The sequence below is a fragment of the Sylvia atricapilla genome, chromosome 12, assembly GCF_009819655.1.
Source record: "Sylvia atricapilla isolate bSylAtr1 chromosome 12, bSylAtr1.pri, whole genome shotgun sequence".
In the NCBI taxonomy this organism is placed as follows: domain Eukaryota; kingdom Metazoa; phylum Chordata; class Aves; order Passeriformes; family Sylviidae; genus Sylvia; species Sylvia atricapilla.
Window position 1 is genome coordinate 20,358,981 of NC_089151.1, and position 25,566 is coordinate 20,384,546.

Below are 25,566 nucleotides of genomic sequence, written 5' to 3' on the forward strand. Positions count from 1 at the left end.
GGCGGGGCGGGGCCGGAGAGCCGCGAGTTCGAATCCCGGGGACCGCGCCAACTGTGCAACAGGAAATTTTTATTTGTTTTATTAATTTTTGATATATTGATAGTTTAAATATTAATATTTAATATAGTTATATGTTTAAGATTTTTATATCTTATAATATTATAAAGAGAGCTCAAGAAGCACTGGGATGATGCTCCCACTCATGGTGGGATTCGTGGGGCATCCAGAGCAGGGCCAGGACTCTATGATCCTGATGGGTCCTCTCCAACTCAGCATATTCTATGATATTTTTTACACGTTTATATTTATTTCTAATGTATTTTTATTTTTTCATATTTATTACTTCATCTAAGTTAACTAACTTGCCCTCCAGAAGCTGACACACTAAGCTACAATTCTTTAGAAACGGAGTTTTGCAAATACTCCATCACCCATGTGTTATTTCCTCTTCTCCTCACCTCCCCTTATTTTAAACCCACACTTTTAATGCATTAATCTATGTTGCAGGATTAACCTGTACAGAACGCTTTAAGGACACCCCAATTACTTCCCTTCAGTCAGTGAAGATACTGCAGTTCAGCCTAAGCCAACAGGGAGGGCACAGGAGAAAGCAGATGGTTTTAACTAAAGCTGCACCAAGCCAGGTGCTGAGCCTGCCCCAGTTGTGAGAACACAACTCACCTCTGCATCTGCTCCCCACCCAAACCCATGGCACTGCCACAACTCATTTTACCACACAAACGGAACCTTTCCTCCACTGGAAAAACAGAACAGCTTCATTTTGGAAGGCTGCAAGGACAGCAAGGCCCTTCAGCCACTCCCCACCAAATTTCCAATTCATGGTCAAATCAAAGCAGAACTGCCTTTTAAAATTAGGCTGGTATTAAGTTCTCCACTGCTAAAGGTTTCTAAAAACTGGATTCTGTGTGGCTGATGGATATTAATAGTCTATGAGGAAGGTCTTCTCCTTTACTTCTTTCCCAAATGCAAAGAGTAACTAGAACTGTCAAACAATCTCTACACTTCAATTTCCATGTGTAACCAAAGTATGCAAATTTTGCCACCAAAATTTAGAGGCACATTAATATCTTTCCATCAGTTATTCTTGGAAATAAGCACAATGCTGTCCAACAAACCTAATTTGTCACCACATCTGAGGAAAATTCTGTTATGTAATTACATACTCGTAGTAAAAGAAACTGAAACACCCCAACAGACTTTTCATCTATGCAGAGAAATACAATTTATTTAAATAATCTCTGATCCGGGTCTTCTTGTACAAAAATAAACTCTTCAAGAGGGGTTTGTTGATTGGTTGGCCAACAGCTTCTCTCACATGTGTAAACTGTAACAGTTCCAAATTCCACTGACAGATCTAAAAACAAAGCAACACAGGTACATAAGGGTATGAAAAGTAACATAATCAGGGGCTATTGCTTACCACTAGACTTCAGTCTTTGTACAAATTAATTCAGTCTCCTCTGTAAATAGCATTTTCTAATGTTAAACATTTTAAAGGCAGCCAAATCAGAATTTTCAAAGAGATTTTAAAGTGTCTGCAATCTATCTCACAGCATTTATTATTTTCCAAGGCCTCCTTTAAGAGGCAATAAAGACAAATACTCCCAAGGCCATGGCATTATCCCTACTCCAGTTATTAAAGTTCACTAGTGAGCGACTCAAGCTGTAATCAGAGAGTCTCCATAAAACAGAGTTCTCTCTTTGCTCACTGAAATCTGTAATGGAGACAGCAGGTTCTCTGAACATCATCACTGTGGTTAAGCACCTGTGGGTGGCTGGAAACAACCCAACCTGCAGTTCACTGCACTTCCTCAAAAAGGAGACTGTTAGAAATATTGATTCGACCAAGTCAAGCACCTGAGTCGCTCTGGAGCATGCTGACCAGCGTGGGCATCAACTGGAACTCAAACACTCTGCTGCTTCCACAGTTACTGCAGGCTGGAATACCCTGGTCCAGGTTGGCTGCAGGACACGTGATGAATAAAGGCTGGCCACCCCAAGAGTATCTGAGAGAAGACATGGAGGAAAAAGTTACCATTGTTTAAATTTTGAAATTTGATAGGAAATCTTACATGTTTGGCAACAGTGTTCAGGATTTGCTGAAATCTCTGAACCTGCTTCAAGTAAAAAAAACATGGTTGTCAGTTGGAAGCTTCAAAGGAATCATGAACCAAAAAATAAAGACAGGGAGGGGGAAATGCTTGGTAGGTTAATGGTTGGAAAATCTTAAGGATTAAGAGCTGGATTTAGACGAGAAAAATGCTTTGAATGGACACCTCCAAAATATGCTGTACTGGAAACATTTAATTAAGCAAACTACACTTTCCTGAGAAATGGAATCCTAAACAGTGGCAATAAAAGATAAAGTTCAGCAAGTAAAAGATTTAACACGAAACAGGTCCCAAAACCACTGCAGCTATGGCTCAGAAGTGATGGTTTATTTGTAAGAGCTATCAGAGCTTCACACCTAACAGAAAACAAAGAGCAAGGATGGTTTCCACTGAATACCAAGCAGGACATTCTGTGCTCTGCTGAAGGCCAAAAGGGACCCTGCAGGCAGGGGAAATGGGAGTCTGAGAGCATACTGGGAGTCCCCAGGGAGGGAAAAGGGAGGCTACAGAAAGATTGTAACCAGGGACAGCCCAGGGAGCACCAGAGCTGGTGTTCTAGAGGAATGGCAAATTCAACTAGCACAATACTGCAAAGTGACAGATCCAGTGAAAGATCTGTCTGAAAATGCTACTTGCACTCTGCATTGGAAAATCTCCTGTATAATCTCTGACAATTAATAGAAGTTTCTCATGATTCTTTTCTGTCTAAGCAGCCACTCAGACTTTTAACTCCTCATCAAAAAGGTTAGTTCCACCTGGTACTGGAAGTTGGTAAACAAAAGCCCTGTCACTACACTGAGACAGCCTGACCAGACAGGCAGCACTGGACTCCCTAGAACAGTTGATGTGATCCATGAAATCCTGTATTTTCTGGTACTATGAATCACTTATGATACTCTTTGCTATACTTAGCTAACTCCTCTCTCAGGAAGAGCAGCTACTCTGAGGTTACACCTGCTTCTGTTCTAGGAAAAGTAACAGATTCACGAGACTTGAAGACTGCTGGGTGCTGAGGGGAGTCCACAATGAGCTGCAGAACTGGGGCTTTAAAACAAGTAATTCTTTGCAGGACAGACATTAGAAATTCCTAACAGACCACAAAATTTCAGAGGAGCAGATAGCCTTGGAAATCAATCATAACAGCACACTACTGTGCTATACTTGCACCTCAACACTGTCTCTTGGAAACCTCCTTTCAGTTAGGCTGCAAATACAGTCAGGGTCTCTTCTCATCAGGAATTATGTCACAAGTGTCCCATAGCCAGAGCTATGTATGGTCTCTGATCCTGCTTTGCTTCTCATCTACTTAAACTTTGTATAAAGCAAGCCCAAGCAGGGACTGAAGTTTGACCAGAGACATGGCAACAACCTCCATAGCAGGGGGTTTTTTTTCTATGTTTTTTTTTTGTTGTTGTTGTTGTTAATTTGTTTTTGTTTTGTTGAGAAACTAAAATATACACATATTTCCAATTAATTTATTTTGATATAGCAACCATCCATACCAATGATTCGTATCTTCCTGTTACAACTAGATTATCAACATACCTTAGAATCTGTTCAGGACACATGGATATTCTTTTCATGAATTTATGGAATGTGTGATCCCAGGTTTTGACTTCACTCTTCTCATATTTTTCATTACCATCTTCACCTGAAAAACTGTATGAAAACAAGAAACAAACCATCCAGTAAGGTCCTCAGTATGACAGGAATGTTTTAAATAAGTTTAATAAACTCACATTAAATTACACTAAATACACTGAAAAAAGATATGTATTTGTCCTGGTTTAGGGCAAATTCGGGAGGAAACCTCTAAGAGGGGTTCTTCCAGAAAACAGGTTTAAGCAGCCCCTTTCCTTATTGGTTTGGGAAAAGATTTCCTTTGAGAAAAGTGGAAAAAACTGTTTATTTAACAAGCATTTAAAAAAAGAATAATATTAAATAATAGAACTTGTCACTGTTCTGAAGAGATGGCAAATTTAGAAAGTCTTTTTCCTGGGGGGGGGTAGCTCAGCTCACTCAGCCTCTTATCAGTTCTTCTTGCACTGGAAAATGCTGTCCTGGGGCCTGGTGGGCTACAGGTGTGAGCTCCCAGTGGTCTTCTAGGTTTTCAGTTCAGAGCAGGTTTGAACAGATTTAAGAAAAAGAAAAACTACAGTTTGAGAAACTTCTCTGCCTCAGCCAAGGAGAGCTCTCTCACTGTCCATGCTGCAGACAACAGTCTGTGTTAAGGAAAAAATGCAGGGGAGCAACAGCACTTTCTGAAAATAAACTCTGCTGCTTCTCTCCCCCTTCACTCTCAGAATCAGTCTTAAAGGTGCAGAACTTAATATCCAGCACAAACAGAACAGACAACTGGGGATACAAGCCTCATAATGTCACAGTCTTAAAATCATTAAGAGAAAATTCCTGTTAAAGGTTGCAAGTGAACATTTTGCTTCTAGTTCTTTGTTTTCTGGTGACTTACAATTACTAACAGTGTTTCAAACTGTTTCATGGGACTCAAATTCACCAGATACCTGCTTTATTCCATCAAAACCCCTTTCCTCCAGTAACTTCTCAAAGATTTTTGTGGTTTTTAAATTACAATGCTGTCTTTTTCAATTTTGAACCAAGTATAATTAAAGTTCTACAATTTTATAAAGGTCAACAAAAATCAACTGCTGAAAAGTCTTCTATGCAGATTCTGCAGTTGACAGCAGCTTTGGCTATAAGCAAATTCAATGCTGTCTCCAAGTCAGGTACAAGTGGCCAAAAGTCTTCACTGTGACCACCTAAGTTAATATTTTACCAAGAAAATATTTTCAGTAATCACGCTCCACAATTGTTTTTCAGGAAACCTTCATTAAACCTTCTTACCATCATTCTGGTCTCTAGCCAAAATCTCTGAGAAATTAAACTCTTAAAAATGCAGACTCTTAAAAATAGCTCCATTGCACCACCTGGAGCCCATGAACACTCCAGTCACTCAGAAAGAGCTGGATCTTTGAGTAACTCCAGATTTGGCAGCACTGGGTGCACTGTTCTGTTCTTCCTGCACAGCACACCAACATCTAAAGGAGCTTCCAGACAATATCATTCAGGTTTAGTGAGAGTCCCATTTAGACTGTCAGTCAGCATCCAGGAAACGACACAATTCCTTCAGTTTCACTGTGAAATCCAGACCTGTTCTCACCTTTCTGACATCATCTGTTCCAAGTCAACACACTCTCTCTGCTGATACTCCTTCAGTAGCTTATCTGCATGATCTGTATCAAGGAAACCCATGTAGTCTTGCTCATCCACAACATTAATGTAGAAGGGCTGGAACACTGGAGCTGAAGCCATTGCCATCACCATGTCCTCACTTGCTGCAGGATGTGTGTCCTGAGGGCCTGGGCCATCCATGTCCTCACTGGCTGCAGGATGAGTGTCCTGGGGACCTGGGCCATGCGCAGGCTCAGCCAGGTGGAGCTGTTGGAGCTGGGATGTACACTCCACCTCGCTGCTCACAGCTTCCTTTAGGCCAAGCAGCTCAAGGGAGGCACATGCAGGAGGCTCTGCTCCTTCACAGGCACCCCAGTCATCTGCATCTTCACACCAATCCTTCGTAGCAAAGTTCACTTCTTGTTTCTGAGAACCAAAAGAAAAAGGGAAGAGAATATTGCCAAGGTCTGTGACCCTGATGGATTTCAAATTCACCTTCTAACAGATCAGAGAACTGAGACCTTAACCTAAGGCTGTTATTGCATCTACTCTCCTCACTGTGGTACCTCCCAACACACCCATGTTTACTTCTCACACCAGCACAGTTATGACAAAACCATCTCACACTGGAAAATCAGAGCAAGAATTCACCAGCCCTTTGAGTGGCCCTTGTGCCTCCTGCTGCCTTGCCCTGGCTGTGGCAGAGCCCCTGCCAGCCGTGGGGGCAGCTCCAGCTGAAGCAGCTACTGCACCCAACAGGAATTCTGCACCCAAAGGGCACAATACAGAAGGAAACAATAACAACACCTCCAGCATTTTACCAGTGTAAAAGCCCATTTACCACAGACCAGATTTCACATCGCAAATGCACCAACTGAATAAAGCCTCTAGTTTGGTGCCACCCTACTCTTCCAATGGCTTTAGCCAACATGCCATTTTTCCTCACAAGTATATTAATAACTGAGTCACATTAATTAAAAGGCTCATGTTAAATTTAAAGACATCAATTTAAAATAGAAGACAAAATATGTTAAAGATCTAAACCTAAACATTATAGCCAAATCACTAAAAGTTGTAAAGTTAAGTTTAGGCAGCTGAACTAGCTGAAGTATTAAGTGTCAGTTTTGGCCGTACAGCTGGATGGCGATCTCCACTTTAAAACCAGCCTGACACAGATCACAAACAGTACGTTAAACACTGATTAACTTTCTTATAGTAAACAGCGTACTGCAGCGACAAAAATTCCGTGCCCACGACTTCTCCCCACATGCACGGAGTGTGACAGGGAACCGTCACAGCGCGCAGACCCCAGAGGAAGGCTGCGGCGATTTAAACCAGGAGATGCAGTGAGCAACCATCCAGCTCAGCTGCGGCTGTGCCTCAGAGCGGCCTCGCCGCAGCCCGGGCCGGCAGAGCTGAGCCGTACCTGTCCGACTCCGACATCTCGGCTCTGTTTATCCTGGGCCTGCGAGTACTGGGAGCGCAGCACCTTCCAGCTTCGACGTGCCGGGAAAAAGAAACAGAGGGTGAGGAGGACAACTCACCGGCGGCAGGAGTGACAGCAGTAACGCTAAGGAGGAGCGATGCGCCCCGCGCTCACCTGCGGGCGGCTCCCCAGCAGCGCGGCGCGGCGCAGGCGAACACGTGGAGCGCGCGGTGCGCGGGGCCGCGCTCCAGCGGGCAGTACACCTGCACCAGCAGCGGCAGCGCCCGCCCGCACCGCGCGCACTGCGGCGGGGCCGCCCGCACCCCCGGCACCCAGTCCTGCAACACCGACACCACCGCTCAGGCCCGGCCGGGGCCCACCGCCCCGCCCCGCGCCCCGGCCGGGCCCCCCCGGTTCCGCCCCGCCTCGGCCCGTCCCGGCCGAGCCGGGCCTACCGCGGTGCCGCCCAGCTTGTTGGTGGCCCATGCGGGCAGCGGCCCGGCCGGGCCCGGCCCCGCCACGGCGGCGTCCCGCAGCCCCAGCAGCACGGGCGGCCCGCCCGCCATGGCCCCGCCGGCGTGCGCGTCTCCGCCTGACACGCCGTGCGCGTGCCCGCCTCGCGCGCGCCCGGGGCGGGCGTTCCCCTCACGGGAGCTCGTCCCCGCTCCCGGCTCGGTGCGTGAGGCGCGGAGCCTTTGCCGGGGGACTCGGGGCAATTCATGCTGAACATTATCAGTAAATATACTGCTAAGACTTTCTTCAAATATAGGTGCAGCTGGGAATCTATTCCGAGTGCCCATGAATGCTAAAGCAATGAAAGAAAATGAGGTTTGGAAGATAATGTAAGAATCTGCTGCTTAAATGTAGCCTATACACTGTGGCTGTGGTGTTATTCCTTTCTCAGCTGTTTGACAGTGTACCGGTCTTTGTAACTGGGGTTTGAAATCCACAGATGGACAGAACACTTCCTCTCACACAGTCAGAAAGTACTTTGTTATCATGTGAGCCTACTAAAACACCTCCCTTCTCCACAGGAGTTCTACTTCGGGCTTTGCATTCCCAAACACACAGGATTTCTTCTGTCTTGTTAAGATAATGAGTTTTGTGAATGTGCAAGGCCAGACACATTGATTGAGCACACGCCCCAGTAATGCACATACAGGCTGTGTCAGACCAAAACAAGAGAAAGGGTAAGAAATGTGGGACACAACAAGCAGTATGGTTGTGCAATTAGATGTTCCTAATTGCAGCAGCTGGTGGTTTTCACAAGGTATGGAGGATGCACAAAAGGGGGTGGCCAGGTAGTGCAGGTCACAGTGCTGGAGATGCACAGGTGTGCCAAAGCCAGTGAACCCAGAGGTGAGGAGAGACACCTCCAAAGGGTCAACAACACCTGCAGCAGGAGCTTGGGCTGTCCCTGGACAGGCTCCCTGGGGTGCTGTGGGAACTGGGCGCCAGTTAAAGGGTAGTTAGAGTGGGGCTGTTGGATTTGTTTATGGTCAGCAGGAGAGTTTCCCTGTGGCTTCCCACTCTGTTCCTTTGTATCCTGTAGAGACATCCGTGGACAGCAGTGACAAGGAAGTCTGCAGACCTGAGATATTCTAGAAACGTGGTTTTATTGCGAGGGTCGTGGGTTAAGAGGGCTGCTTTCAGCCACCAGCCTCGGTTGAAGCGAGGCTCCAAAGAGAGGGAGAGAGAGAGGGGTGTGAGGTAAGGGAGGTAAAAAAGCCAAGAGCGGTCAGAGAGGTAAGAGAGAGGGAGGCAGAAGAAGCAGAGGGAGAGAGCAGGCAAGAGAGGGGCCAAAGAGGCAAGAGAGCGAGGACCTTGTTACAACACATTATATCTCTTTTTGTGTTGAATATTCTAATTTACAGTGACCAACCGGCACAAGCTACAAAACCTACAAACTTTGCATGCAGCCTATGAGAACTACTAAATTACCATTTCATCCTATATTCTAAACTCGAAAGACTACTGTTCTTATCTACTTTTGCCTTGATGCCTTGGCAGGGTGGAGACGGGCTGCATTTTTGGGTCCTTTTGTTTTCTGTCCTTCAACTTATCTCCAGCTAATCACTGTCTTCTGCCTGCCATGCCTCTGTCTCAAAGCTGGCCTTCATTTCTATTTCACTCACAGGTTTTACATCTCCAGTATTTCTTACCAGACAATCATATCCATAAGCCTTTCCTGTCTCATCTTTCCTGTTGGGATTTATATTTGGATTGATTGAGGGTGAGCAATTCCAGACTGGGCCCTTTGGCCTGCAGAGCCTGTGAGCCCCTGAGCCCACAGGGCCTGCAGGCCACAGTGACACAGTTAGAAATTCACGGTTTAAATTAAGGTGTTCTGGGAAGTAATGGGCTTTTAAATGTAGAGTTGTAGTTCTAACACTTTAGCCACCTTAAGACTTAGATAAGTAAGGATTCTTTGCATTCTTTGTATGGCCTGTAACTATAAAATATGAAAAAACCTATATAACTCACTGCAGGCTGAGAATACACAGGAATTCGACATGGAAGCCGTATCGGCTAGGCGTCTCTGTTCTGTCCAATCTCCTAATAGTCAGGGACCCTTGCGACACTTTCCCAACAGTATCCTGCCTGCCATGGAACTTGGCAAGGAAAGCCTCTCCAGCCCCTGTGTGCCCTGACCCATTCCACAGCTATGGGAGGCTGGGGGTGCACGCTCTGCATGTCAGATCTTCTCTCTGGTGGTGCTGAGCCAACAACATGCAGGGAACAACAGCAGCCTTTGCTCCCCCCTCTGCCTCTGTGGGCGTCTGTGCTGCCAGCACTGCGCCCTCCCTCCAGCCACTGCACTGGGAATTTGCCAGGGAGGGCTGAAGGACACGCAGCCACAGCCCACAAGAGTTTGTGGAAGAGCCTTAAGCCTCAGGTCCTGCACAGAAACGTGAAAGATTCCTACCTGAAACCATTTAGGGGGAAGAAAGAACCTGGGCGCATTTCTGGTTTCTTGGCTGTGACTTTCCCTCTTGGAATTAACCTCTGTCAGTTAAGGGAAAGAAAAAGAAGTTCCAAAAAATCGAAGTGCAGTGAGGAAATGGGCCACAGAACAACCGAATCAATATGATTCCAACAGAAGCTGTTTATTGCTTACATTATATGGCAGATATAGATTCTAGGTCTACTGTCCACATGGGCACACATCTCTGGGTTGGCCAAGCTGCTTCTTCTTGAGGCAGGCAATCATCCTTCAGGACATCCAGTTGGTGAAGCGTCCATCCTCAACTCATACTTCTCTCTAGGGTTTACATTTTTTGTAGACATTTTCTCAGGCTCTCTTCTTACTTTTGATCCTCTAGTTTTCTCAGTAACCTTGATGAATTCCTGAGAGCCCTAACAACAAAACTGCAGGTGGTTCGATAATATTACTCACAAACTATTTTGCTGCTACATTAGAATGGCCTGTTATATGGATACATTGCTACATCAAAGCAACATTTATTTATAACAATTCAGAAACCAATAAAACAAGTGGCGTTTTCTGTCCTCTTTTGTGAGATGTGAAGCCCACCTGCCAGCCATAGTTTGATGGATGCTCTGCTGGCACCAAGCTATTTCCAGTTAAAGCAGAAAGAGGATCTAGGAAGGACAGACAACTGACCATGCCCTTCTGAAAGAAGAGCGGAATAAGCATATAAAATAATCTGACACTTCTTGTATATTCTAGATAGAGAATTTCTTACAGATTTCAATTCATTTGCCCATTCCCACCTCATTATTCAGTTTAAATACGCCTTGAGTATGTGCCATGGTCTGTATGGACCTGGAAAGATTAACTCTGATTAATCTCGAAAAGCATTCTGGATGCCCCTCGTTGCTCTCCTTTCACTGTGATTAGGACAGCAGATTACACAACAGTGAATTAGAAGGTGATTCTTCATCTGCATCCTGACAAACTCAGTTTGTATGACTTCCCTTTGAGGGGTTTTAAAAGCAACCTGTACTCTGCACAGCTCTTATAAATCTGTGTGTTTTCCCCTTCCAGGCTGATTTTGTTTCATGAGTTGTGCCCAAAACTCCACTCTGTGTTCTTTCAGTTTCTCTGCTGCCTTTTGCTCCAGGTCTATGCCCAGGTATTTTTCCTCCAGGTCATACTGAGGCCAATGGACCAAGCCCTCTCCGTTGGGATTTCTGGAAAGAATAGAACAAAAAGTCAGCTCTCCATTTGCCAGTCCATGGCTCTCTGACTGCTCAGGCTCAGAGCACTTCAGAAAACCAAGAGGAGCCCAGATGATGTGATTCTGGTACAGGAAGAAATGGACAATATTTTGTGAAAATGCTCATCAGTGGAACAGCAAAAGCAGAATAGTTACCATGAATTTTACATCTAAAACTCCATGGCAGATGGAGTCATTGCTCTTGTATTATTTTTTTTTTACTTCTGTAGGCAGGTTCTATTAGAAAACCATTAAGAAGAGAAATTGCTTCAATATTTATCTTAAATTCTGCCAAAGCTCTAGGAAGCACTGTGTAAGGACTGCTTCTGGCATGTAAGTATGTTCTGGGCAGCACAGACAAAACTTGAGCTGTAAACAGCATTGTGATTCTCACCCATTTTTAGCAAAGTTGGTCCAGTATCTCATAACAGTTCTGCTAAGTTTATTTTCTTCTTTTGTAGCATCTCCTGTGAAGAGGGAGATGAAAAGGCCAGGTAAGAAAGTAAATAATGAGTCCCAGCTGTATCTAGTGCAACACTTGTACTTGTTGCCCTGAGCTATTGGAGATTTTTCCAGGAGAGAACTGCAGATGAATGATGGAAAGGAAAGTATCTACTACTGAAGGAAGGAAACGTTTATGCTGATAATAATGCTTATAATATATGAATTATGCCTATAATATTTATAATGCTTACAATGCTCATAAGAGAGAAATTCTATTCTAAAGACCAGAAGTAATTAAAACGAGTAATAATGAGGTTCTGAAAGGAATATGGAATAAGCATGGGTACATCACCAGCTAAGAATGGTTTTCCAAAGACAAAGGCAATCTCAACTCCGTGATCTGCTTTCACAAACTCTGGTACCACACCTTCCACTGAACTTGGTCGATGCTGGAATTCATAAAAGTAGACTGGGTTGCCAGCATCTAGAGGATACAGAAAAGTGCTAGTTTCAGAGCTGAAAGTACCTGCTGCAATGCTGGTCAACTTTCATTAGAACCTGTTTTGGTCAAATGGAAACACTTCCAGGTCTCTGGCTAGCGAACAGTGCTGCACACTGTCCACAGCAGCCGCAGATAGAATCCTCCAGCTGTTCTGAAGCTGCTGAGTTACCTCTGTGGTATCTGGCCACTTCCACAGCTGAGATGACAAAGAAGAGATCTCCCATTGCATCCAGGAGGCCATCCCGGACCTGAGCAGGGCTTTCTGCATCCCCCATGTACTCCTTGTACACTCTGTCAACATCTTCTGACGTAATACCCTGAAACAGCAATGAAAAGTACTTAAAGTGATGGTGAGCATTGTAAGGGGTAACAGCAGTGAGTGAGTGTGGCATCTGCACATCCCTGGCTAATCCCCAACCATCACTTTTTCTTTCAGAGCAAATCCTCAGCTGTGTCAGAGTGTGGCTCAGAGCTCAGGACTGGAGTTCCACAGTGTGGGTACAGGTGATCTTGGGGAAAAGAGGGATGCAAGATCTGAGGATCAAACATCTTTGGATGAAGGGCAGTCAGTGATGCTGATTGTTCTCCCTTCTGCGGAAACAACCTTCATAAGAGCAGAGAAGTCCTGCTGGATTTCATGAAATCCATTGATTCTTGTAGGTGACCATCCTTTCTCCCATTCAGAGCAAGCCTGGGCTCTGCATTTCTAAGTTCATGGGGGATGTTTGTGTCACTGAAGGATCCCCTGCAAGTACCAGCCCTGCTTCCAGAGCCCTTAATTCCTACCTCTTAATCTGTACTTTTGTATAGAGTAGTTTCAGGAGAGCACCAAGGCACCACAGGGCCAAGAGATCTGTAAAGTACAGGGTGGCAAAACCTCAAGAAGCCTGAAGGTAGGTGTCAGTGCACCCTAAACTGCTCAGGCTTTCCTTTCCAGTGCCCAGCTACTCTTTAGGAGGGTGTGTCCCATAGGTCTCCTGCCATTCCTGCTGCTACTCTGCATGTCCTGCATAACCTGGTGGTATCTAAATTATCCCAAGAGACCCGTGTTCAGCTTCTGCATCACTCCTGGATTCCCACAGAACTCCTTTTTAGGAAGAGGGGCAATTTAGGCTGGAAATCTGGAGAATGTTTTCCAACACTAGAGGTAAGAGGAATGCAGCACAGGTCTGCCCATTCCTGCCGCAGTTCAGGGAGCTGTCCAGCACAATGGCATTTCCCTGTGAAATATGTCCCTCCAGGGGTACAAACAGCCAGGCCAGTGAAGAAGCAGCACGGGGTTATTCTGAAAATGGTCTCTTACCTTAATGAATACTGCTAAGTTGCTCTGTAAAATTTGACGTGCAACATCTTTATCCAGACCATCCACAAAAGGAGGGTATTTCATCATCTGTGTGATACAGAGAATCATACTTACTAAAAAAGCCTCTATTTACAAAATGATGTTGAAATAGCAACATTTTAAGTGTCTTACCATTGGTATTACCCATCCAAATTCACAGTTATTTACTCCAATTATGTACGGGACTGCATTGATAGATTTTTCAGACAGTAATTCCCTGGGACTCTTTGGAAAAAATGCACCATCTACACATGCACTGATGAAAAAATAATCCTGAATGAAAATGGAAAAATGCAAGCTTCATTAATACATTGATTTTGCTTCTAAAAGAAGTTCCAATTTAACTGCAGCTACTACGTGAAGGCAAATGAAAATACAAGAAGTAATGGTAAAGCCATTTTAACATATCCCTGACAGGTTTTCTGCACTAGGCAGAAGACTCTGTGAAGATGTTTCTAATGTTTGTGAAACAGAAGTCATTATGTAGAATTTACATCTTAGTTCAGTATGGCCATGGGTGTGTGGGACAGTGGGGAAAAACAACTTCTGTATTGAAGTGTCAAAGGCATAAGTTTCATAAGCACTATAAAAAGAGCTTCCATGTAGGACATAATGTATGATTTGATTTTCAGGTTCTGCAGAATAATCTGTGCCAATTTCTTTTCCTTGCCCCAGCAGAACACAACAGCAAACCACAGGTATCTCCAAGTGCAGGCAGAATGTAATGGCAGGAACCTGTTTGCAATTTTCAGGTGAGGCATCGGTGCAGACCTGCAGTGATGTCATATTCTGAAAAAGTGAAAAAAATTCAGTTTACATCCAGTTCAGGTTGTCCTAATATTACAGCACACAAGGTGTATTCTCTGTTATTAAAAAGTCTTGACATGTCATTTAAATGCAAGTATCATTTTACCTACCATTTTCAGTGTTATCTGTAGTAATTCTTCCTCTGTTTTTCCTCTCAAGCATTCAACCATGGCAGCTGAACTGGAGTTTTCACAGCCAGAGAGAGCAGCAATTTTCTGCAAGCAGTGAAAACAAACAGGTTTGGACACATTTCCTCTCTCTGGCTCTATGAGACACTGAGTCCAGCAGGAGCAGCTCAAGCTCCTGCACAAAGTACTGGAGTCTGGCTTGTCCCAGCTCCAGAGAAGGGCACTAGAAGCCCTCACATTCCTTCATACCATGGGCTTGGCAGAAGGACAAAACCTCTGATTTCGGGTGTTTTTCATAAGAGAAATATTCTAAGACAATTCTGGTAAATGACATGCTGGGCTGAGAAGGCTGGGTGACATGAAGGAGCTAGGGAATGAACCATGTGCAGGGTAACAGAGAGCACATTCTACCACTCTTGGTGATGTCACTTGGGCTGGAGCAACAGCTGTCATTAGAGAGAGCTGTCTCTTTAATGTCCCAGGTTCCAGGTTCCTGGAAATTGTTCCTTGTAGTTGAAGAGAAAGAAAGGGGTGGAAGCCAGTACTTCTCAAATTAAAAAACAACTGAATAAAGCCTTGTTTATTTGCACACTACAAGCATGAAAGAGGAGGGGAAGACAAGAGTATTCAGAGTGTGATAGCATTTTCCAGCCAAAAATTATAGGTTAACTTTTCTTGAAGTCATTACATGTTACAATATTCCTTTCCATTTCATTCCTCTCTCTCTGTGGGTATTTGGGTGTTTGAAAAGCAACACATCATTAAACACGTGCTGACTGCACACAGAAATACTGTCTTTAATGACTGTGTTTTGATTCACAGGAAAAAAACTCCACGTTTCTATATTTTGGACTGGACAGTTTAGGATATGCAGAACATTCTGGAAGAAGTAATTAAAATTCCCACCAATACCCACTTGTGCATCCTCGTTAGGCTGGTCAGTGAACGAGTTCTTGGCTGCAGTACCACTCTCTGAAATGGCCTTGTGGAACAAGCCCTTGGCCAGGGGAGATAAGACCTGTGAAGAAGCAAGAAGAAGCATGACAAGCACTGTGTTCTCCCCAGTGGTGGTGGGTTTCAGTATCAGCAGTGGCCATGTGGAACATTTGGAAAGCCCAGGTGGTCAGAGTGGTGTTGTGTAGCCTCTGACCATAGTCCAGCTGTGCAAAGGGCTTGGGCAGCACTGGCAGGGATGAGGAGTGCAGCTGCCTTTCCCTCCCACTGCACTTTGCTTCCAGCGCTTCACGGCACCACACTGCAAGGCAGGGGCAGATTGAGTGTGCCCAAGGCAGTCTGGCTGTGCTGCACAAGGGCAATAAAGAGCTTTTGGCCAGAGGAAACTGGGATTTGTACCCCACGGACAATGAACTCTGCTCGGGCTGTGGGATCTGTACCAAAGTGTGAGGGGCTGCAGAAGGGGAGCGTCACGGCCACTGTGCTCCGTGTTGGAGCAGAGATTTTACACAATCACTGGGTCACAAACTGCAGGGCTACTTCAATTATCAGGACTGCTCACCTTGATCACTTTGCACAAGTGATTGTCAAAGCAAACACAAAATGGGCAAGAGTCCACAACTCTTCTTAAAGGAGTTTTCTCCTGAGATTAGACTTTGAGGGTTCTTTACATTCAAAAGAACCCCAAACCAACCAGAAGAATTTAATTTGGCAGATGAGTAATAACATTCTGTTACTTAACTACAACATTTGAGTATGAAAATGACACATTTTTATCAGTCACAATCTCTACTGTTTTGCTGTACCGTTGCCTTGCTGTTGTAGCAAAGACCCAGGTGTTGTGTCACTGTAGCACCGTCCCTTTTCTCTTGCTGACTTCTCACACAGATACAGAAAACGGATGGAGGGTTTTTCCCCCTAAGCAATTCAAATTCAATATTACTGTGAACTCACAAGAGCAGAAACACTGACTCCTCCTGCAGACTCTCCAAAGATGGTGACAGATCCTGGATCTCCTCCAAAATGTATGATATTTTCCTGAATCCAGCGAAGAGCCGCTACTTGGTCTAAATACCCCCAGTTACCTCGGGCATGCTCATCTCCAGTGCTGCAGGGAGAGAACAGGTTGGTTTAAATGCTCAGTGCAAGCAAAAAGGCAGAGGAAAAGACAATCTGTGGTGTTAGAAATCATCTGCCATTCTCTGCAACAAACCTCTACACAACAGACAAATGAATGGCTCAGAAAGCCCTGAGATTGGAACAGCAAGCCCACAAGAACAGGTCTGGGAGCTGCCTTGAGACTGGAAATTGCCCCCAGCTCCTGCAGATGCAGTTCAGAAATGTGTCTTTGCATAAACGAGTCTTCTGTACTTCTAACTACAAAGGCTTTGCACATATCATTTTGGAAATCCCTCAGGAAAAACTGAGACCAACCATCTTACCTAAAATATCCAGCAACACCCAATCTGTACTGAATTGTTACAACCACCACGTTGTCAAAGGCTGCTAATGCTGAGCCATCATATGATGAAGCTGCTCCAAAAACTAATCCACCTCCATGGATCCAGACTAAGACCTGGAAAGGCAAAAACAGGATCAATCCAGCACAGGTATGAGCTTCCAGTGATAAAAGCTACATATAACCCAAGATATAATATTTTGTGTGGATTCACTTCTGATTTGTTCAGATTACATTTCACAAATTGTAGAAATCTTTTGAATCTAAGGCCTGTAGGTGTACACAATGGCATTGATTTTGTTAAATACCTACACCGTGTCATTGCCCTGTGACTTTGGACAGATCATTTGGATTAACTCAAGCCCTCCTTAGCTGAAACACCAATCCCATTTTACTTGTAGAATTCGATTTTGTGTCTCTTGTGAATTTCAGCAAATATTTGTTAGGGCAAAGGACATCAGTTGATCATCACTCCAAAACATTCCCTGCATGTCTGCCCATGGCATAGGCTGGAGATTTGCTGTCTGACAATTTTGTTCAAGGTGTTTATTACAAGGATTTTGCTTACAGGCAGCTTCTCCTGTTTTCCTGTAGAAACGGGTGTGTACACATTCAGGTACAAGCAATCCTCAGAGACCTGGAGAGGAACTTTCTCCTTTCTGTTGGTAATAATATCTGAAAAATACTGTCCTAAAACTTTGTCCTGTAGACACCTGGAGAAATGAAAAGGTAACAAGCAAGAGATTGACTGAAACCTGAAAGCCATGAAGAGAAGCTGTTTTGTACTTCCACAGGAAAGGGCCAACCAGAAACTGATCTCCACCACATTTCTAGATTGGTAGTAACTGCAAACATAGTTTTTTTTTTTGTTTTCATGTATTTTCTTCCATTGACCTGCCATTAATGAGGTGTGTAAAAAGGAAGTCACTACAGTACAAAGTGACATGCAGATACAATTTTGCACTTTTCAAAATATCCCAGAAATATATCAGCAAATACATATGGCTGTAAATTACTTCAACGAAAATACAGATTAATAATTTTACATCTCCAAGCCCTTTTTGTCTTGCAATGGTAGATATTTGGCTGAGACACTAAACAAGGGCAGTAGGACAACGAGAGCGAAACATTTACAACATAGATTAGAATTGCTCTGCATTTCTTATGTGCCCTTTTAAGCACTTGACTCTGCATTTTTCCCCCAGTGTTGTATTCCAACATTTCCTCAGCCTCTTTCTGTCTCTGCTCCAAGGTTTGTAGTGACTGGTAAGTGATGGCCAAGGGCTGCTGAGGCAGAGCATTATCTGTAAAATGCTGCTCCATCTCAGGCCATCACTGACACTCGTGAAACAGCAGCTTTTGCTGAAGAGAGCAGCTCATCGTGTGTCTTTAGAAATGCATCCAGTGGAACAGCTGCAGGTGCACGGAGAGGGCACCAAGGCATTTATCTGTGTGTACATCAGTGTCATGGAATTGCAGAGAGAACAGCATTTTGAAAGGTTCAGTGGGTTTGTCATTGCCTTACATTGGTGGGTAGGAAGTGGCATCTCTGACACCTTCCCATGGCTCAGGTGGCTGGGGTTCAGAAAACCTCAGTGATCCAAGCGGAGGCTTGGCAAAAGGCAGTCCCAAAAAGACATTTACACTCCTCTCAGCTGTGTCCACTTGGAATTGGTACCCTCGGACTCTCCCATATTTGGTCTCTGCTTCTGGTGGTTCTGTGGGACAGGAGCACAAAATGACATAACTGGTCTGTTTGTAAGTAATTGCTAGATTTGCTACTTAAATATACTCCTTCTGTTTACTCCAACAGGTCGGTTTTATACATAAAGCTTCAACAAACTCTGATCACTTTTAACAGTACACTATTCTAATCTGCTCTTTCCATTTACTGTTTTATTTTACTAATTTATTTCACTGATTGGATTACTACTGTTTAGTCAGTTAAATTGCAGATTTACTAATTTATTCTTACACACTATTATTATACCTTTTGCTTGGTCTGTATGTAGAATATCCTTCAGTTATATAATATGCATTGTCTTACCACACAAGCATTAGTAGTTGCATAGAGATCTTAATCTTTCTTTAGTTCCCCATGGTTGTTAGATAAAAACCCAATAGATTCCTCTCATTAAGAAAAGAAAATGAACAGAGAAAATATATTCCAGACTCTTGAAGGCATGTCCAGCCAAAAGAAAAAGCTTCTAACACACCTAAAGATAGTCTGGCACAACCAAATCCTGTAAACATTTGTGCAAGATTCAGCTTAAGAACTGTGTGAAAGTTCTACTATCAAATTACAGCTGTGGTGCTGTGACTGCTCAGCCTCAGCAGGCAAGATGTTGGGATTAGATTTTACTATTTGCAAAGAAGACAAGTCAGACAAATGGTGGAAAGCAAATTAAAAAGTGAAATGAATTTTTTGCTGCAGCATCTCAGTGTGCCCAGCTCAGCCCAGGTTTTGTTCTGAGCTCAGCCCAGGGTTTGTGCCCAGCTCAGCCCAGGGTTTATTCTGAGCTCAGCCCAGGGTTTGTGCCCAGCTCAGCCCAGGGTTTATTCTGAGCTCAGCCCAGGGTTTATTCTGAGCTCAGCCCAGGGTTTGTGCCCAGCTCAGCCCAGGGTTTGTGCCCGGCTCTCGGGTGGCACCGGCACACAGCTGCAGGTGGCCTGTCGCCCTACAGGGAGCAAAGGGCAGAAGCCCCGGTGTTTACCTGCCGCCACCAGCGCCGTGCCCCCGACGAAGAGGACCCAGAGCAGCAGCGCCGTGTCCCTCGCAGCTGCCATGGTGCCGCTGGCACCGACCCCGCGGGCTGCGGCTTTATGGGCTCGGCCGGGGCCGCCTTACGCAAGGCCAACACGGCTGAGGCCGGGGAGTGCCCGGGCTGCGAGCCAGGAGCGGCACTGCCGGGCTCGGGGACGGGGAGCCCTCCTGCCCCTCGGGGCTCCTTTCGGCTCTTCCTGCCCCGATGTCGGGCACGGCGGGCTCCCCAATGCTCTGGAAGCAGCCTGGCGTTCCCGGGAGCGCTGTCCTGCTGCTGCAGCAGCCCCGGCTGGGACAAGGACGGGAGGGTTTCCTCAGCCTGCGCTGCACAGCCCAGGAAGGCTCCTGATCCTGCTCTAGTACACGGACTTCAGTTTGGAATTAAGATCTCGGTGTGGGAAACGCAAGAGAGCCAACTCCGAACCTAGACGCCTGAAAAGCGTGCTTTTACTGAAGTAAAAGTTGAGTGATCCTCATTCGCATAAAAGGCTATTTTTTGGTGACAAAAGCAATCCTAGAAACGTCCCAGCTTTTCCTGCTGGCTGCAGGAGACACCTGTCTCTCAGCTCTGTGTGTCCAGGGATGTTTGGGATGGTGTTGCAATCCAGTTACAACAATAAAGAGATGAATTAGGAGCTTTTGTAACGTGGGAGCCACATTAAAGGGTGACATTTGGGTGGTAACGATATATCTAATGCCTCTGGAAAAGGCAGAGGATTTGTTTTGAGTCATTTCACATCCACAACTGAAAGATGATATGAAAAGGAGAAAATAGCTGAATAGAGATTGTCTGCTCACACGAAGAGGTTGTGTTGGTTTTATTCAAGTATGAGGCACCATCTTTTCCTTTTTTTCCTGACTCAGTAGCCTTTACTGCAGAAAGGCAGTTTTGCAATTTCAGATCGTGGGAATTCTCTGCAGTCAGAAACAGCATTTCAGAGAATCATATGATAGGATCCCCGAAGGGATCGGGTTGGAAGAATCCTCAAAGCTTTGCTCATCTCCCCCTGTGCCACGGGCAGGGACACCTTCCTCTGTCCCAGGCTGCTCCAGTCCCCAATGTCCAGCCTGGCCCTGGGCACCGCCAGGGATCCAGGGGCAGCCACAGCTGCTCTGGGCACCCTGTGCCAGGGCCTGCCCACCCTGCCAGGGAGGAATTTCTTCTGGATATCTGATTTAAACCTACTTGAATTGGCTTGAAGCCATTCCCCTTTGTCCTGTCGCTCCAAGGCCTTTGCAAATGCCCTTTTTCTTGCGGACTTTCATTCCATTTTTCCTGTGGGCTCCCTTGGGGTGCTGCAAGGGGCTCTAAGGTCTCCTCAGAGCCTTCTCTTGTGCAGGCTGAACAACGCAGCTCTCCCAGCCTGTCCCCACAGGAGAGGTGCTCCATTTCTACAGATCCGTTCCTGCACACGCCTCTCTTTACAGCTCAGTGGCTTACAGGATCCAGAGTCTTTAAATTACTTTAGCAATCTGTTATGTACCTGCTAATCCTGAGTGCTGTGGCTGTGCTTGTGCACTTTAGTGCTGATGCTGCTTGTGTACTTTACTCCAGATCTTCCTCCGTGTGTGTGCACTGGTGTGATTTACAGCCCCTGGAGATAAAGCCCAGGCACCTTTAACCTGGCTGCTCCCAGAGCAGACTGTGGGCAGGTGCTGCAGGTGACCCCATGCAGTGCAGGCTGTGTCTCCAGCCTTTGCTGTGTTTGTGGTGGCTCCTGAGCTGTGCCCCAGTGCCCTGCACACCCTGCCAGGCTGTGCTGGGGTGCAGCTGCTGAGGCTGAGGGCATGGCCAGTGCTCACTGTGCCCTGGCAGATGGGGAATGCTGTAAATCTGGGCTGCTGGGGAAAGGACGAGGACAAAATCTTCAGTGCAGAATTAGAATGAATTGTCCCTCTATAGGCGCTCCCTGGCAGGGCTTTTTGTGTTGATTCTCACCAGTGACACTTAAGGTCAACAAAATTGTTCTGGGAGTAGTGTGCACTGCTGGAATATGCAGTTTATACAGTAATGACAGATGTGTGCATTGTCTAATACAGTCAATGCACAGGGGGCTGTGGTGCCAGTGATGGAGCTGAGAATAAGTTATCTTTTGATAACTTAGTAAGTTATCTGTGTGATGAATGTTTCTGAGATGCCTCAGAAGCACTGCACAGGAGTAAACTCTGCACTCCTGTTTGCCTGCTTGGGTGCTGCTGTAAATTCTCTCACTGTCTCCTCTTACCTTGGACTGCTTTGGTTCCTGGCAAGGGAAAACTGTTTCCGTGCAAGGTGGAGCTGCAGGAATCCCTCTTTGTGGCTCAGCTCCCACGCTGGTGGGCATTCAAGCCTCAGCTCAGTCGTGTCCCACAAGCCAAGGAGGGGTCCTTGGCTGCAAAGCCAAAGACCCTGTACTCCACCTGCTGCTCTCTCCTTTTGCTGTAACAAACTTTATTTCCAAAACCAATTTATCTTCTCTCTCCTGCTCTCTGGTGATTTCACTAAACTCCGTATTTTCCTATTTCCTTTCCTTTTATTTTTCCCCTTCACTACTGTCTCAGTTTCCAAGCTTTTCTCTTCAATCTTTGTCCTACTCACTACTTCTCTCTTAAGTACTCACTCTCCAAAACGTCTGAGCACATATCCCATCCACAGGCCTGGAGAAGCAGCCACTCGGAAAATATTAAGTGTGCAAACCAGTTTCTGCAGACTCTGCCCATCTTACTTACAGAAAGGTAACCAAAAGAGGGATTTTAGATCCCTACAGCCTTGTCTGCAGATACTCTGGTGGATCTGCAAGCATGGCCTATATGCTTTGCAAATGTGGACACTCTTTCCCCAGTGACACAGACTGCACCTGGAAATCTGAGGATAGTGCTACACACCTGGTGAGTACAATTCTCAAATCCTGTTTGGCATTAACTTAGAGATTTTGCCCTCAATTAGAGAATAATGCATAAGTCGAAAAATCCTGCCACATGATGACCTTTGGCTCTTTGCACTTTAGTGAACTGCAACCTGTCCTGATTTCAGTAGCTGAAAAAAAAAAAAAAATAGACAAACATTACAGCCCCTGCTGAGGATCCAATGAAACTACAGAATATAAAACTTAGAGCTACAGCCTCTGAAGCTTGGACACCTTTAGCACAAGCTAAAGAGACTGTGAATGTCACCTCAGTAGGGCTCTGGGATAAGATAAGAGCATCACAGTGCTTATCTCTACATAGAAATGAGTAAGGTCTTTTGACAGTTTGCACTGTGATTTATTTTTAGTGCTTCCTTGTGCTAGGAAGTCAATTCAACAGCACTTCTCTGCATACACAAGATGAGCGTGTATTCTGTGCACACCCATACAACACTGCCTGTTCATCCCCTTGTAAAGAATGTGGCACAGCACCTCAAGGGTTTGTGCAATGAAGATTTAGCAGACTATTTTGAAATGATATTCCCGTGCCACAAGCCAGGAGGTAAAACAAAGGAGCAAGGACAGATGCTTAGGAGGAAGTTGTGCTTACCAGAACTGCAGTGGTAAAGCGGTCTCGCCCTGCTCCTGAGCTCTGCCTGGCAACAGAACCTGGGCAAGAGGATGTAGAAAATCCCACCCTACTCCTTCCAGTAATTTGGAAAGAAGGGGTGGGTAGCTAGTTGCTGTAGGACATTATTAGCCATCAATGATTTAAAATTCTTGCAGAGATACAGAGGGGAGCTGAAGGGAGGGAGAACTGATGTTCACTGCTCTGTAGGATCTGTGCAGCTGCATCGCTGCTGTGGGGCCCCAGTGTGAGCAGGGATGTGGCTGGGACAGCTGGAGCAGCCGGCTACAGGAGACAAGGACATGGCAGAGGAGCGATTGCCAACTCTGCCAGGAAGAGTGCAAGCCTTGTTCTTGAAATGAATAAAATGTAAGAGATTCCCATTTTCTTACACAGTCTGTCATTTGTTAAAAAAGTTGTACTGTTTCAAATGTTATGCCAATTGTAACCTGTCTGTTAAGAAAATTATGCTGTTTGTACCACAGTTTGTACCCTCAAAAATCTTATTCCAAGTTGTATACCCCCTCTAAAACCCCGGGTTCCCTCCCCTTCCGTCGGGCTAGGCTGTCCCCATTCCCCGCCGGCTCCTCGAACTGCTGCCCCGCCTAATAGGAAAATCCAAGGACTTCCACGCTGCACCGCTCCAAAACAGAAGTGCAGTTGCCTGCAAACGGACCCAAAAGCCACGACCCAGCACAAAATCCAGATAAAAGGGAGACACTACAACACCGAGAAGACCCTCAGCTACCTAAGGACTGAATTCTGCTTCTGCTGCCTCGCCATGACCACAAAGAGACTGGGAAGAAGTGACGCCCCTAGACCACACGAGCCCAGTGGAGTTCCTGGGGATTCCCGCGAGGCAGGAACTCCCGATTCTGCTGCGGGGAGAGCAGCAGACTCGTCTGACACCTCCTCAGTGGTGGCCGGAACGAGAATGGCAACAGGAGCAAGAACAACGACAGGAGCAGCGACGGCGCAGGCGACCCCTCGAGTTCCCCCTTGAAAGAGCTGACTAATAAAGGCTTTTCAAAGGAGCAGGTCTCCTGGCCCATTTATAACAATTTGGGGGCTCGCCGGGATCTAAGCCACGCCCAGAAGAGGACCTGGACGGGAAGGCGCAGCCCGACCTCGGACCTCCTGGACAGCTGGACATCCCGGACCAGAGGACGACGCTCGCTAGCCTCGTGGAATGCCACTGAGGAGCATCGGTAAGAACAACCGGTGGCGGGAGTGGAGACGAGCGAGCGTGGAGTGAATGAGTGGGGGGCCGGCAGCTCGGACCCCCCCAAGCGAGTTTGGTCTGCTGAGTACCGCGTTTCTGCACCCCCGCGAGGGAGCCGGCTGGGAAAAGCAGGAAGCGAGTGGATTGGGAGTGACTGAGGGGTCTCCAGGGGCACAGGGGCCCCCTCCGGACGTGCGGAGGAATTTAGAGAGTGAGTGGCACGTCAAAGAAGTGTGTGGCAGAAAAGTCTTGGGCCAATTTCAAGCGTGTGAAGGAGCTCGAGCAGTGTGAGGCACGCACCACACTGGCTGAGGTTATAGCCCGGGGTGTCACAGGAGACTAGCGCTGTCTGGGGTGGCTGCTGGAACCCTAAGGGCGGGTTGCCCAGGCTACTTTCAGGGCTTGTGAGTTGGCACTGGCTGGGGTAACTACCGGGGTGTGGGGAGAGAAAGAGAGCACTGGCTGAGGCTACGGCCCAGAGCGTCTGAGTACCGGCTGGGGTAGCAAAGATAGGCTGCTTTCGGGGTGCTTTGGAGACTGGCTGGGGTAGCTGTCGGGGTGCTGGGATAAAAGAGTCTGCATTGGTCGGGGGTATCTTGGGTATGGTTTCCGGGTTCGAGAGTGTCATATTGGTCGGGGGTACCCAGGGAAGAGGTACACTGTCCGGGTATGGAGAGGTAGAACTGGTCGGGGGTGCCCAAGAGGACACTGTCCGGGTGCAGAGGAGTAAGAGTTAGGGGAGTCCCAAAGTGCGAGGGACTTTTAGGTAGGGTGAGTGAGTACATCGCACGCTGTATGTCCAAATCCTGGCAGTAGGTGGTGGCTAGAACCCTGGGCCCTGGTTGACCGGCCACTTACGGGGATTTGCCTGGCGTACAGGAGAGAAAAGGAGTGCTGGCTAAGGGGTAGTGGCTGAGGCCCTAAGGGCGGGTCACCAGGCTACCTGTGGGGCATTCCGAGCACTGGCAGGGGTAGTGCCCAAACCCTGAGAGAGGGTCCCTGGGGCTACTTACGAGTGTTCAAAGAGTGAGTGAAAGTTAAAATTTGGGTTGCTCACCTTTAAACTTGTGTGTGTGTAGGGGCACCTTAAAGAAGTTTAGTTAAAACAAAGTCAGATAATTTTGCTTTGTGTTGCCCTGAAGTAAAGTTTCTGTCAGGGTAAGAGCAGTGTAGTTTTTATTTGAGACCCAGTGAAAATGGGGGCGTACATAAGTAGAGTGGAGCCAGTTGAGGAGAAAAGAGAGAAAAAGATAAGAAATATTCCACCAGACAGTCCACTAGGACAAATGTTAGAACCATGGGAGGCTGATGAAGCCACTAAAAGCTTGGACAGAATCAAGATGATCCATTATTGCATAGAGGCTTGGCCTAAGCTAGATTTACCTGAAAAATGGCCATGGTGTGGAACTAGAGACCCCTGGATGTGTTCACAATTAACTCAATACTTGAAATCTCGAGAGGATTCAAGTACCGAACAAATACTCTATGCTGTCTGTTGGCATAAAC

At 46.2% G+C, this 25,566-nt stretch overlaps 3 protein-coding genes across 4 annotated transcripts in view; 1 reads left to right on the plus strand and 2 right to left on the minus strand.

The window, feature by feature from the left end:
* CIAO2B (cytosolic iron-sulfur assembly component 2B) overlaps positions 1-25,566 on the plus strand; it is a 128,953-nt gene that overhangs the window by 38,410 nt on the left and 64,977 nt on the right. The window lies entirely within an intron of this gene.
* Positions 1,219-7,314, minus strand: PDCD2L (programmed cell death 2 like). Its single transcript, XM_066327980.1, has 7 exons — positions 7,200-7,314; positions 6,919-7,082; positions 6,745-6,814; positions 5,308-5,744; positions 3,678-3,791; positions 1,879-2,027; positions 1,219-1,375 (listed from the first exon to the last, which is right to left on the minus strand). The coding sequence occupies exons 1-7, from the start codon at positions 7,308-7,310 to the stop codon at positions 1,245-1,247; spliced, it is 1,176 nt and encodes a 391-aa protein (XP_066184077.1). The 5' UTR covers positions 7,311-7,314; the 3' UTR covers positions 1,219-1,244.
* On the minus strand, positions 9,831-19,373 carry LOC136366709 (fatty acyl-CoA hydrolase precursor, medium chain-like). Of its 2 annotated transcripts, XM_066327978.1 has the most exons (14): positions 19,276-19,373; positions 18,087-18,279; positions 17,130-17,274; positions 16,545-16,678; positions 16,057-16,210; positions 15,065-15,166; positions 14,131-14,235; positions 13,949-14,002; positions 13,346-13,486; positions 13,175-13,261; positions 12,041-12,188; positions 11,722-11,853; positions 11,320-11,392; positions 9,831-10,899 (listed from the first exon to the last, which is right to left on the minus strand). In XM_066327978.1, exons 1-14 carry the CDS (start codon positions 19,346-19,348, stop codon positions 10,725-10,727), a joined length of 1,716 nt encoding a protein of 571 aa, XP_066184075.1. In that variant the 5' UTR covers positions 19,349-19,373; the 3' UTR covers positions 9,831-10,724. The 2 variants fall into 2 exon arrangements, with proteins under 2 accessions (XP_066184075.1, XP_066184076.1); XM_066327979.1 differs by lacking the exon at positions 13,949-14,002.